The following is an 11,880-nucleotide window of genomic DNA, read 5'->3' on the forward strand; positions in this document are numbered from 1 at the left end:
GGATGAACCGCTCAACCAAACAAGATGTCACATGCTACGTTTTAGGAGGGTGCTTATGACTAGGGGACCCGTGAAGATCCGGGTTAGAATTGATCTTCAGTAACTCATGCTTGTCGTGGAAGGCGACTAACGGGATCGGGTGACTTGGTTGACACATGTCATAGTATCCCAATTGCGTTAATAGATGCTCATGCTGTTGATCACTGGATTGTCTGGTCCAGACTCGATTATTTAAATGCCGCCGCCATATAGGTGGAATATTGCTGAGTGCGGCGTAAAACAAGAAACGAAATACATCGAGGATGACACTGGTAAAGAGACGCTGGCTGTATGTGTATCATCTTAGTGAACACAGTGAACGGGTGAGTTGAGTCGACACACAGAACAGTGGCTGATGTAGACTCACGCTTACTCTCTTAACGTTCATGACAACAGATAATTCCTTATAAATTGAAAAGAAACCTTGTGAGACGGGAGATTCAGAACCTGAAGGAAAATCTAGACTTGCTTCATTTAAGGGCTGGGCGGAAGGGACAATAATGCGGTTTATGGGTTGAGGGACTGACTATATATGGCAGTTCTAGGACTGTGCTCGTTTCACTAAACTGTCAAAGATCTAAGTTACTTCGGGCTTTTTTCCCTCAATAACCTGACGCGCCGTTATATAACTGGAATATTGTTAAGAGCAGCTCACACACAATGATTTAGGATTCGAACACTTGAGCAGTGTATCCTTGCACATCAAACGTTGGAATGAGGACTTAAATGGTATTTTGGAAGACCATGAAAACATGACAGGTTCTTATGAATAACAATGAATACAAGTGCCTTGAATAATCATTGTAACAAATATCTTCAAGAAGCTGTCATGTGCAATCTCAGTATATTTTTATGATGCCATAATGATTTTTATTTTCAAAATTGTGACGTCATTTTTCAGTAATATCATTGTTTCATTTTACGTCTGACTGAATGAAGATCGTTCGGGAAATGTTGAAAATATCCCTTTACCTGTGTCATCTATGAGAAAGGGTGAGCCAGGAGATGGTGTGACAAGGTGTTCTTTGACTGAATCCCATGTCTTCCCAGGCAACGTGGTATAAATTATATACTGTACTGTTCACTATGATCATTATCTACCTGAAGAAGGGGCAAGAACTAGGCCAGAAACGTGGTGGAAAATAAATCAAGAAATTGTTATCCATAAGATTTGTCTTGTATTGAACAATTACCACGTATGCTCGGTGCACGGACTTACACCGCCTAAGCGGGGTATAAAGCTTTGCGAGGGAGAATGAATCATTTTTAACCCGCCCCATGGAAACAAAGCCTGCAGTCAGTGAACTATGAACCAGTGGTTCGGATCGAGTAGTCAGTATCATGTTTGTAAAATATATGATTGAATTTCAGTTTGTTTTAGTGTTATATTTACATAACGAGAAATTCAAACATCCGGCTCGGAGGATAAAACCTAACGAGGGACGCGTAAAACCCAGTATACCCGAATCATAATGCCATATTTTACATTTTTTTGTCTGTTACAGAAGAATTAGGCAGCTGCATCGCCAATCAGGTGTGGACTACTGGGATGACATTCTGGATGCATACGTGAGTCCATGTGCACTCGATTACGTCTGACCTCACCGCCCTGGGGTCGTTGACACCAACTTACATCACGTGACCATAGTCGATGGAGTGGCCAGAGGTGGTCACCAACCTTAAGACAGACAGGCAGACAGATGGTTCATTTCAGAGAGTCAACATCGTAAACCAACAACAACATAACCATTTAAAACATCGTAAAAACAAAAACAACAACATAACACCAAAAACAACAAAAAAAAAAAACGGTATATGAAATGAGCCATCCCTTATGGGATTATGAGAGACAATTTACAAATATAAAATTATACGAAATACTATTTTTTTTTTACAAATATTAAACTAATGATAACGGTGAACGCGTCGTTCCTTTAAAATATCAGAGCAGATCTTGGCTGTTAATTAACATTAAATAGGACTAGACATGAAAAACGATAGCTTTTCCTCATCTGTAAAATTACCATGTAAAACTATGCACTTATCCAACAGGCATTTTGTAAAAGACTGATATTAAGTATTAAGTCTGTCGAACACATGGGGAACGAACTGCAGATTGTCGTCTCGCCTTGTCCTCCCGGCAACACCACATGAACTGAGCAATTCCAGGGAGTGGAGCAATCTCACCTCGCCAACTATCAATATATAGGCCTACCCTGAAGCCAGAGACCATATAATAGATATGGTCTCTGCTGAAGCCAGAGACGACGTAGACTAATAGATAATCTCTGAAAAGAACATATTTTACAGTAAAAACAGTTCCTAAATCATAATAATAAAATATAAGAAAAAGAAGCTTTAGCCCAGATCGAGACTTTCTTCATTTTCAGAAACTGTAGAAATCTAGACTTGCCATATAATCTAGACTTGCATGGGTATTCTTGGATATATTTGTTTCAGGATCTGTATGAAAGACTAAAGACGACGGTGTCACGATGACCACATGCTCAACTGAGGCTTGATTTGTTCTGGACCATGAAATTGTTTTCGTGATTGTTTTACGATTCGTTTTTGTCAGAATGGTACTCTCATTTTGACGGGTGATCTGATTTTTGGTCTCTTGGCGTTTGTTGGATATGTGTGGATGATATCTTTTGTTAATTACACTTGTCTTCACGCAAATTTGATCTTTAGATATTTTAACAGATGCACACAATTTGACGTATTAACTTTCAAAGTGGTGATCCTTAGCTAAGACCATATCGGTATATGGCAAACTCTGAGTGGTATATATACATGTATATAACTTCTCATATTTTTACTGATGATCTATTCTGTAGGAAAACAAACAATCTCATTCCTTTTCTGTCTCACAGTCCCTGAATCACATTATTTTCCGTACTGCCCAGCCCTACCTACAATGCTAAAGCCCTAAATGAAGCAAGATTAGATTTCCCCAGGTTCAATCGCCCAACTGACTGGGGCTCCTTTTCTATTTAAATGGGTTTATTAGTAACTATCAACATTACATATATTCAGGTACTAAGTTTAAGTCTACGCTCATCGATGCTCATGCTGTTGATCACTGGATTGTCTGGTCCACACTCGATTATTTACAGACCGCCGCCATATAGCTGGAATATTGCTGAGTGCGGTGTAAAACTAAACTCACTCACTCACTCACTCTACGCTCAACCCTATCTGCAATGCTAAACCCGTAAATAAATCCAGTCTACATTTCCTCAGGGTCTGAATGTCCCCAGAGTCTGCTGGGGCTCCTATTCAGTTTGAAACGAATTATTTGTTTCTTTCAAAATTATATATATATTCAGAGGCTAAGCATTAGTCTACCTCATCCCGACCAAGATGTCGACACGACCTTCAATAAAACTTCAGAATAACACAGTCCAGCTATCAACAACCGCACACACTTACAGCTATATATCATTACCGAGGTTTGAGGAAGTAGCGCAATCTTTTCTCAGCTGTCAATCAAAGCTTCTAAGACGTAATGAACATCCCAGGTGATGCAGCTCGCCCAAGCCACATTCGGCGCGAGACATGACCCTTCATCTCGAGGTCATATTTCCCTTGATATACGCTGCCTGTGACAGGAGAAGCCAATTTTCTGGACTCGTGCCAAACCGGCAGAGAAATCGGATCTGAGAATCTTCATTTGAGAGTGACACTTTTCCCTTGTGGGGTTGCCTGTTACAAATATATATGTCTTTGGCTGTGCGTTAGACTGGGTCTGTTGTTTCCGCTGCAACGGGAAAGGTCAAGGTTAAGTCAGCAACAAGTGGTTTCTGTTCGTTGCTAATGTTTCTTCATATTATTTATATTAGGCATCTGCGCGATTTAGCCAGACTATTGTTTTTACAACCCGGGACAAATACTGTTAAATGTTTACCGTTATCTGTGGGGAGGGGACTGAAGGGTGGGTGACTTAGGGCCGTGGATGCCAAGTTGCCAACTCCCCCTCTAGGCATCCCGTCTCTCTTTAGGCATCTCGCCTCTCTCTCGGCAACCCGCCTTTCTCTGGGCCTCTCGCCTCTCTCTGGACACCCCGCCTCCCTCTTGGCATCTCGCCTCTCTCTCGGCAACCCGCCTCTCTCTGGGCATCTCGCCTCTCTCTCGGCATCCTGCCGCTCTCTCGGCAACCTGCCTCTCTCTAGGCATCTCGCCTCTCTCTGGACACATCTCGCCTCTCTCTAGGCATCTCGCCTCTCTCTGGACATCCGCTCTCTCTCTAGGCATCTCGCCTCTCTCTGGGCATCTCCTGCCTCTCTCTGGCATCTCGCCTCTCTCTGGACACCGCCTCTCTCTGGGCATCTCTGGGCCTCGCCTCTCTCTGGGCATCTCGCCTCTCTCTCTAGGCATCTCGCATCTCTCTCTGGGCATCTCCGCTCTCTCTCGGCATCTCGCCTCTCTCTGGGCATCTCGCCTCTCTGGACACCCCGCCTCTCTCTGGGCACCCCGCCTCTCTCTAGGCATCTCACCTCTCTCTGGACACCCCGCCTCTCTCTAGGCATCGCCTCTCTCTGGGCATCTCGCCTCTCTCAGGCATCTCGCCTCTCTCTAGGCACTCCCCCCGCCTCTCTCATCCTAGGCCTCTCTGGGCATCTCGCCTCTCTCTGGACACCCCGCCTCTCTCTAGGCATCTCGCCTCTCTCTGGGCATCTCGCCTCTCTCTGGGCATCTCGCCTCTCTCTCGGCATCTCGCCTCTCAGGCATCTCGCCTCGCCTCTCTCTAGGCATCCCGCCTCTCTCTGGCACCTCGCCTCTCTCTAGGCATCCTCTCTCTGGGCATCCCGCCTCTCTCTCGGCATCTCGCCTCTCTCGCCTCTGACACCCCGCCTCTCTGGGCATCTCTCTGGGCATCCCGCCTCTCTCTAGGCATCTCGCATCCTCTCTCTGGACATCCCGCCTCTTTCTAGCTAGACCTAACGCTTCTCCCTGAGGCATCTCGCCTAATTTTGTCTGGGCACCCATTTAAATTGAGAAGGAGCCCCAGTCTCTTGGGAGATTCAGGACCTGGGAAATCTAGACTTGCTTCATGTAGGGCTTTAGCATTGCAGGGAGGGCTGGCAGTCTCTCTGGTTGAGGCATCCTGCCTCTCTCTAGGCAACTCGCCTCTCTCTCTCCACCTCTCTAGGCATCTCGCCTCTCCAGGCATCCCGCCCTCTCTCAAGCTTGCCTCTCTCTCGGCATCCCGCCTCTCACCTCTCTCAGGCATCCGCCCGCCTCTCTAGGCAAACCGCCTCTCTCTGGGCCTCTCTCTAGCCTCTCTAACGCTTAGTACCTGAATACATACATGTATAAATTTGATAATTAAACCCATTTAAATTGAAAAGGAGTCCCAGTGAGTTGGGAGATTCAGGACCTGGGGAAATCTAGACTTGCCTCATGTAGGGCTTTAGCATTGCAGGGAGGGCAAAGCATTAGGGAAAATAATGTGGTTGAGGGACTGTGAGACCCTCTAGCCAACCCGCCTCTCTCAAGGCAACCCGCCTCTCTAGGCAAACCACCTCTCACCAGGCATCTCGTATACCATTTTAATTCGTCGTAAATAAAACCGGGGATATCATGCAACATTCATGATCACACGTGCCCATAAGCACGTAACTGTATAGTTTATCGAATTGCAATACCATTTACAGTTGGTAGTGAGTGAGTGAGTGAGGTTTACCCCGCTTTTAGCAATATTCGAGCAATATCACGGCGGGGTACCACAAAAATGTGCTTCACTCATTGTACCCATGTGGGGAATCGAACCCGGGTCCTCGGCGTGACGAGCGAACGCCTTAACCACTGGGCTACCTCCCCTTCCCTGAGATGTAACTAATTCAAATCACTTTCACTGTGTTTGTTGTGTAGTTGAATTAATTACGATGCTCGCAGCGAAGACCTGCAAAATTGCTGCTGTGGCGTTAAGCAATACTCACTCACTCACTCCTGCTAAAGGATGTTGGCAGGCTGAGTGTTATTACCCTTCGTTCATTCCTCGTGGAATCTCAGCCTCTGTATCTCTCATAGCTTAAAGGTGAGTCTTCACGGGTAGCATGCAACGTGAGAACTCCCAAATCGTACTGATTTGAAATGCATACAACTGGTCGCAGCTGAGTTGTAAGACAAGGGATTTGTCCTAATTCCTACGTAGAAATTGTCTTCAGTAACCCATGCTTGTCATAAGTGGCGACAAACGGGGTATTGTGGTCAGGCCCACTAACTTGGTCGACACATGTCATCGTATCCCTATGGGCGGTAGGATAGCCTCGTGGTTAAAGCGTTCGCTCCTCACGCCGAAAGCCCGGGTTCGATTCCCCACATGGATACAATGTGTGCCCATTTCTGGTGCCCCCCGCCGTGATATTGCTGGAATATTGCTAAAAACGGCGTAAAACCATACTCAGTCAGTCAGTCGTATCCCTATTGCGTAAATTGAGGCTCATCATTGATCACTGGATTGTCTGGTCCAGACTCGATTATTTTCAGACAGCCGTCATACACCTGGAATATTGCTGAGTGCAGCGTTTAACAACAAACCAACCAACATTGGAATAGCATATGCTTTTGGAAGAAAGAAACCTAAAATCTTAAACCCGTAACTGAATACACTTTGGCTCTTTGTACGTTAATCGTTTACTCTGTTCGTTCTCCCTCCCTCTCACGCTCTCCCCCAATATATTTCTCTTGGTGCGTGTGCGTGCGTGCGTGCGTGCGTGCGTGTGTGTATGTGTGTGTCTGCCTGTTCTATCCCTTGTACGAGGTGAGGTGAGGTGAGGTGAGGTGAACTTTGGTTTAACGTCGCGCTGGAGAATATTTCGCTCATATGACGACGTGCATGCGTGTGTATGTGTATGTGCGGCTGCTTGTACTAGCCCAGACAAAAGCTGGTTTTATAGTGCTAGCCCACTGAGATACCATGCCGCAGTGAAACATGAATACCCCACTCAGACACATTATACTGACTCCGAGCCGACCAGTCCTTGTTGTACCCATTAATGCCGAGCGCCAGGCAGGGACCAACAAGTACCATATTTTAACGTCTTTTTGGTATGACGCGGTCGGGGATCGAACCCGCGACCTTCCGCTCTCCGGGCGGACGCTCTAACCACTACACCACGGAGGCGGGCCCTTTGTACGAACTATCGATCTTCCGACCTGTCCGGACAGACACTCTATCCACCAACTCGGGTGGGGGATCAAAAGCAGAAAGGGTAACGCAACACAGACACAACACAGTTGTAACGTCGGCCATATTGACGTGATAAGGTTACGTCTTGAAGTCATCACCGGTTCTGTTATCTGTTTCCCACCTGACGATGCTGGTACGAGCAGGCCCCGACTACCCCGGTGGAGGTGCTGGACATCGCAGTCGTTTCTATACAGTCTGTATTGTTTTCCTTACCCGACGTTGCTCTAAAACATTGACGCCAAACTCAGACGCGGTATACTGCCCCCGATTAGATAAGTTCTATCACCTTAGGAGTGAGTGAGTGAGTATACTGTACCCCGATTGAGATAGTGAGTTGAGTATCAGTGAGTGAGAGTGAGTCAACAGTTAGTGAGTGAGTGAGTGAGTGAGTTTAGTTTTACGCTGCACTCTGCAATATTCCAGCTATATGGCGGCGGTCTGTAAATAATCGAGTCTGGACCAGACAATCCAGTTATCAACAGTATGAGCATCGATCTGCGCAATTGGGAACCGATGACATGTGTCAACCAAGTCAGCGTGCCTGACCACCCGATCCTGTTAATCGCCTTTTATGACAAGTATGCATTACTGAAGATCAATATTCTAACCAGGACCTTCGCGGGTCAATCACCTTAAGGGGCGGTTGGGTAGTCTAGTGGTTAAAGCGTTCGCTCGCCACGCCGAAGACCCGGGTGTGATTCCCCTACATAGGTACAAGGTGTGAATGTCGGAAACATTAAAAATATACAAGCGTGTGTACGTGAATACCCGATTTTTCGTGCTTATTTGATAACAAAAGTCAACCTTTGGCAGCAAGCGTGCAAAGGCAAAACGCGACGGTGTTGCTATTGCAGGCGCAGTCCGTGAAACACGCACGGGGCCTCGCGTGACAAGCTGGTTGGAACAGTCTATTATTCCCGGGGGCGTGAGCTTGTTCCGGTCAAATCATTCTGAACTGAAACAGAACCGGCTGTTGCGTTTACCTCCCTGGTTATGTTTGAACACAAAATTGCCAAATCAAACAAACAAATAAATAAACAAACCCATCAGAACAAACTGTACTCTCCACACTCGTGTAAACCTATCTCATAACTCGAAATCCACCTGCAGTTTCATTGTTTTCTGTGTCAAGACACGGGTGTAAACACGTCAACAGATGGGGAAGACACGTCAGTGTAACAGCTGTAATGTGTTGCCCCAAAATCACTACAACGTAAATTATAATAGATATATAGCACAAAATAATGATCAAATTTAAGTTTGGAATAAAATAAAACATGAGATGACAAATCTGGCTCAGTTTATTTCCGTATCATGTTTACTTGTTTATTGCGATTTAAAAAACGTTTTGTTCAATTTTAACTATGGAAGGTGAGAATGCAATTAAGAAAAAGGCGGTGTGGAAACTTTAATTAATTGCTTGACAATGAAACTGGCAAAGTGGGAGGACACTGCAGCCGAGTGGTTAAAGGTTCGAATCCCCACATGGGTACAACGGAAGCCCATTTGTGGTGTCCCCCGCCGTGATATACCTGGGGTATTGTTTAAAGCGGCGTAAAACTAAACTCGCTCACTCACTACTAAAGAAAAAACATTTGAGCTCGTACACGTTGAAAATATATCCCCAGCCTCAACAAACACGCACGTACGTACGCACGCACGCACGCGCTTTATATGCACCAATATACAACTAATGCATTGTATATCTAGATTTGATACGTTTGGCACTTGGGTTTCGGTCGTGGGGTAACTATTCTCATACACAGGCCATCTTTCCTGCATCGCAGTTTGTTTTGCAAGTGTACAGCAGGCACACGAACTATAAATCCAAACCACCGCCTATGTCGCTCGATGTGGCAACACTGCAAATGTCAAGGAAGCACTGCTACAGGCAACACTCACCTCCTTTATATAAACGCTGCATAACTCCAGAATCTATCACATACACCGACATTTTGGCAGTGTGCGAAATAGTTTCCAAATTTTGCTAGCCAGTCGGGCTAGTTATGCCCACAAAATAATTCACTAGCCCGAAATTTGAATGTAGAAACTAAGCCAATAATACCCTCCTCACCCCCAACCCCACACACACCCACCCACCCCTCTCCAATTAAAAAAATTGAAGGGGGTGACAACCATTATTGGCATGAGTATATTACAAAAATATATTAGAATAAGACATTGTCGGCATGACACGGGTTTCATCATTAAACTGCTAATATATATGATGAACATTTATATCAGGCCATATTCTTGCATGACTTAAAAGTGTATTATAACTTAACAAGTCGGAGAGAGTGATATAATCATAAAATAACCCACTGAAAATAAATTCACTAGCCAGTCGGGCCACTGACTGTGGAGATTTACTGGCCCCATTGGATTCTTACGAGCCAGTGGCTATTTCGCACACTGCATGTTGGTATTCCATGTGAGCAGGTATGGGTGGGTGGGATGGGACAATGGGATAGGTGGGTGATGGGGGCGGGTTTTGGGTGGAGTTGTTTTTTGTTTCGTCTTTAAAAAAATAATAATATGACCACTCCCTTTACTCCCAAAATATATAGTACGCTGGAGATGCTATACAGGGTGATTGTGTTGTGCGGAGAGTGAAAATGTTCGGTTCCTCGTTTCACATTTTTTCAGTGCATATTTGAAAAAAAGTGTTATAACACAAATTCTGCCTCTTACAATTAGTCCTCACTTACGCCACCCCAACTCCAATTACTATATGGTAGGGTCCCCAACTTTAAAAGTCGTTACTCGTGAAAACCGATAAGAAAATTAACAATCAACTCGTTAGCATCATAAAAAAAACTAAATTGAATTTCCGACCAAGATGCTGTGGTTTGTTTAGGAAACCAGATGTGGGAGTGTAGTTGGCAGGAAAGTGCTGTTTAAATTCTCATATCGTCCCGAAAACTATAAATATCTTTCTTATCCTGCGCGGTGTTTCTCGTCTCGGTTTTATTGCAGTTAGGAAACAAGTTCTACAGCGAGGCGGGTGAGCGTGCAGATCAGCGGGGAAGATGATCAAACTGTCTAAGAAGAAAGTGGTTATAGGGCGTATTTTACAACATGTCTGTTAAACAAATCTTAACAGGCGGTGAAGCTGTGAGCAAGATTATTAATCTGATAAGCTTATTTTTAGTTCTTGGTGCTGTGAAATACATACAGTTGGCAAGTGTGGAATTGTTCTTACCGTTCTTGAGTTTCAGACTGGAGTGAGTGAGTGAGTGAGTATGTTTTTAGGCCGCTTATTGCAACATTGCACTAATATCACGGCGGGGAACACCAGAAATGGATTTCACAATTTTTTTACCCATATCACTCTCTGAGCTATGCACCTAATCGTCAGCACACAAAGTCAGCCATCGAACCCACTCAGCCACCACGGCTTTAGTAAAAGTGGCTGTGTTTTTGCAATGGTTAACGGACTGATTGCGTAGGGTATGTGTGCTTGTTGCTTAACTCTGTTCTGTAGCAGTGATCAGGTTTGTGGCCTGTGAACTATTAACCGAGGTTAAGAAAACCCACTGATTGATGTCATGAGCAAATCCCTTCGTCAATCATTGGCACGCAACGAGCCAGGTCACACCTGTCAAACACCCAATTACTCACTGAACAGCTCTTATAACTGTTAAAGCGTTCACTTGTCGCGCGGAAATGCCTCATGAGCAGGAGTGAGTGAGTGAGTGAGTTTAGTTTTACGCCACAATATTCCAGTTATATGGCAGCGGTCTGTAAATAATCGAGTCTGGACCAGACAATCCAGTGATCAACAGCATGAACATCGATCTGCGCAACTGCGAACCGATGACATGTGTCAACCAAGTCAGCGAGCCTGACCACCCGATCCCGTTAGTCGCCTCTTACGACAAGCATGGTCGCCTTGAGCATGAGATCTGGCTCAGGTGCATAGCGAGTTTTAAAACAAGGGTGGCGTGAGGTAAATCCCTTCCAAAACGGAAACAAGCCTGGCTCATGGCTTGTTTTAAAATGGCAAGTTTGGCGTTGGCCTTTATGATAAGCTTACAGTGTCTCTCTTGAGACAGGGACGGCGGGGTAGCTTAGTGGTTAAAGCGTTCGCTCGTCACGCCGAACACCCTGGGTTGATTCCCAACAAGAGTACATTGTTTAAGGCCCATTCCGCCGTGATATTGCTGGAATATTGCTAAGAGCTGTGTAAAAAATAAACTCACTCACTTTAACACCCCACTGGGACCATTTATAAAACAGATGGTACGCCGCTTCCAGCAATATTCCAGCAATATCACGGCGGGGTACACCTGAAATGGGCTTTACACTTTGTACCATGTGAATCGAATCCGGGTCTTCGGCGTGACGAACGAACGCTTTAGGTGAGGTGAGGTGAAATTGAATTTAACGTCGTGCTTGAGAATATTTCGCTCATATTACGACGTGCATGCGTGTGTATGTGTATGTGCGGCTGCTTGTACTAGCCCAGACGTAAGCTGGTTTTTATAGTGCTACCCCACTGAGATACCATGCCGCAGTGAAGCATGAATACCCCACTCAGACACAGTATACTGACTCCGAGCCGACCAGTCCTTGTTGTACCCACTAATGCCGAGCGCCAGGCAGGGACCAACAAGTACCATATTTTAACGTCTTTTGGTATG

The 11,880-nt window shown here is 45.3% G+C and overlaps 1 protein-coding gene across 1 annotated transcript; it reads right to left on the bottom strand.

Moving 5' to 3' along the window:
• Positions 1–4,020: 4,020 nt before the first annotated feature.
• Positions 4,021–4,533, bottom strand: LOC124274726 (octapeptide-repeat protein T2-like). Its single transcript, XM_046710100.1, has one exon. The coding sequence runs from the start codon at positions 4,531–4,533 to the stop codon at positions 4,021–4,023; it is 513 nt and encodes a 170-aa protein (XP_046566056.1).
• Between the last annotated feature and the right edge of the window lie 7,347 nt (positions 4,534–11,880).

This window comes from Haliotis rubra, unplaced genomic scaffold (genome assembly GCF_003918875.1).
Source record: "Haliotis rubra isolate DU_JTF1 unplaced genomic scaffold, ASM391887v1 Scf1938, whole genome shotgun sequence".
NCBI classification, from domain to species: domain Eukaryota; kingdom Metazoa; phylum Mollusca; class Gastropoda; order Lepetellida; family Haliotidae; genus Haliotis; species Haliotis rubra.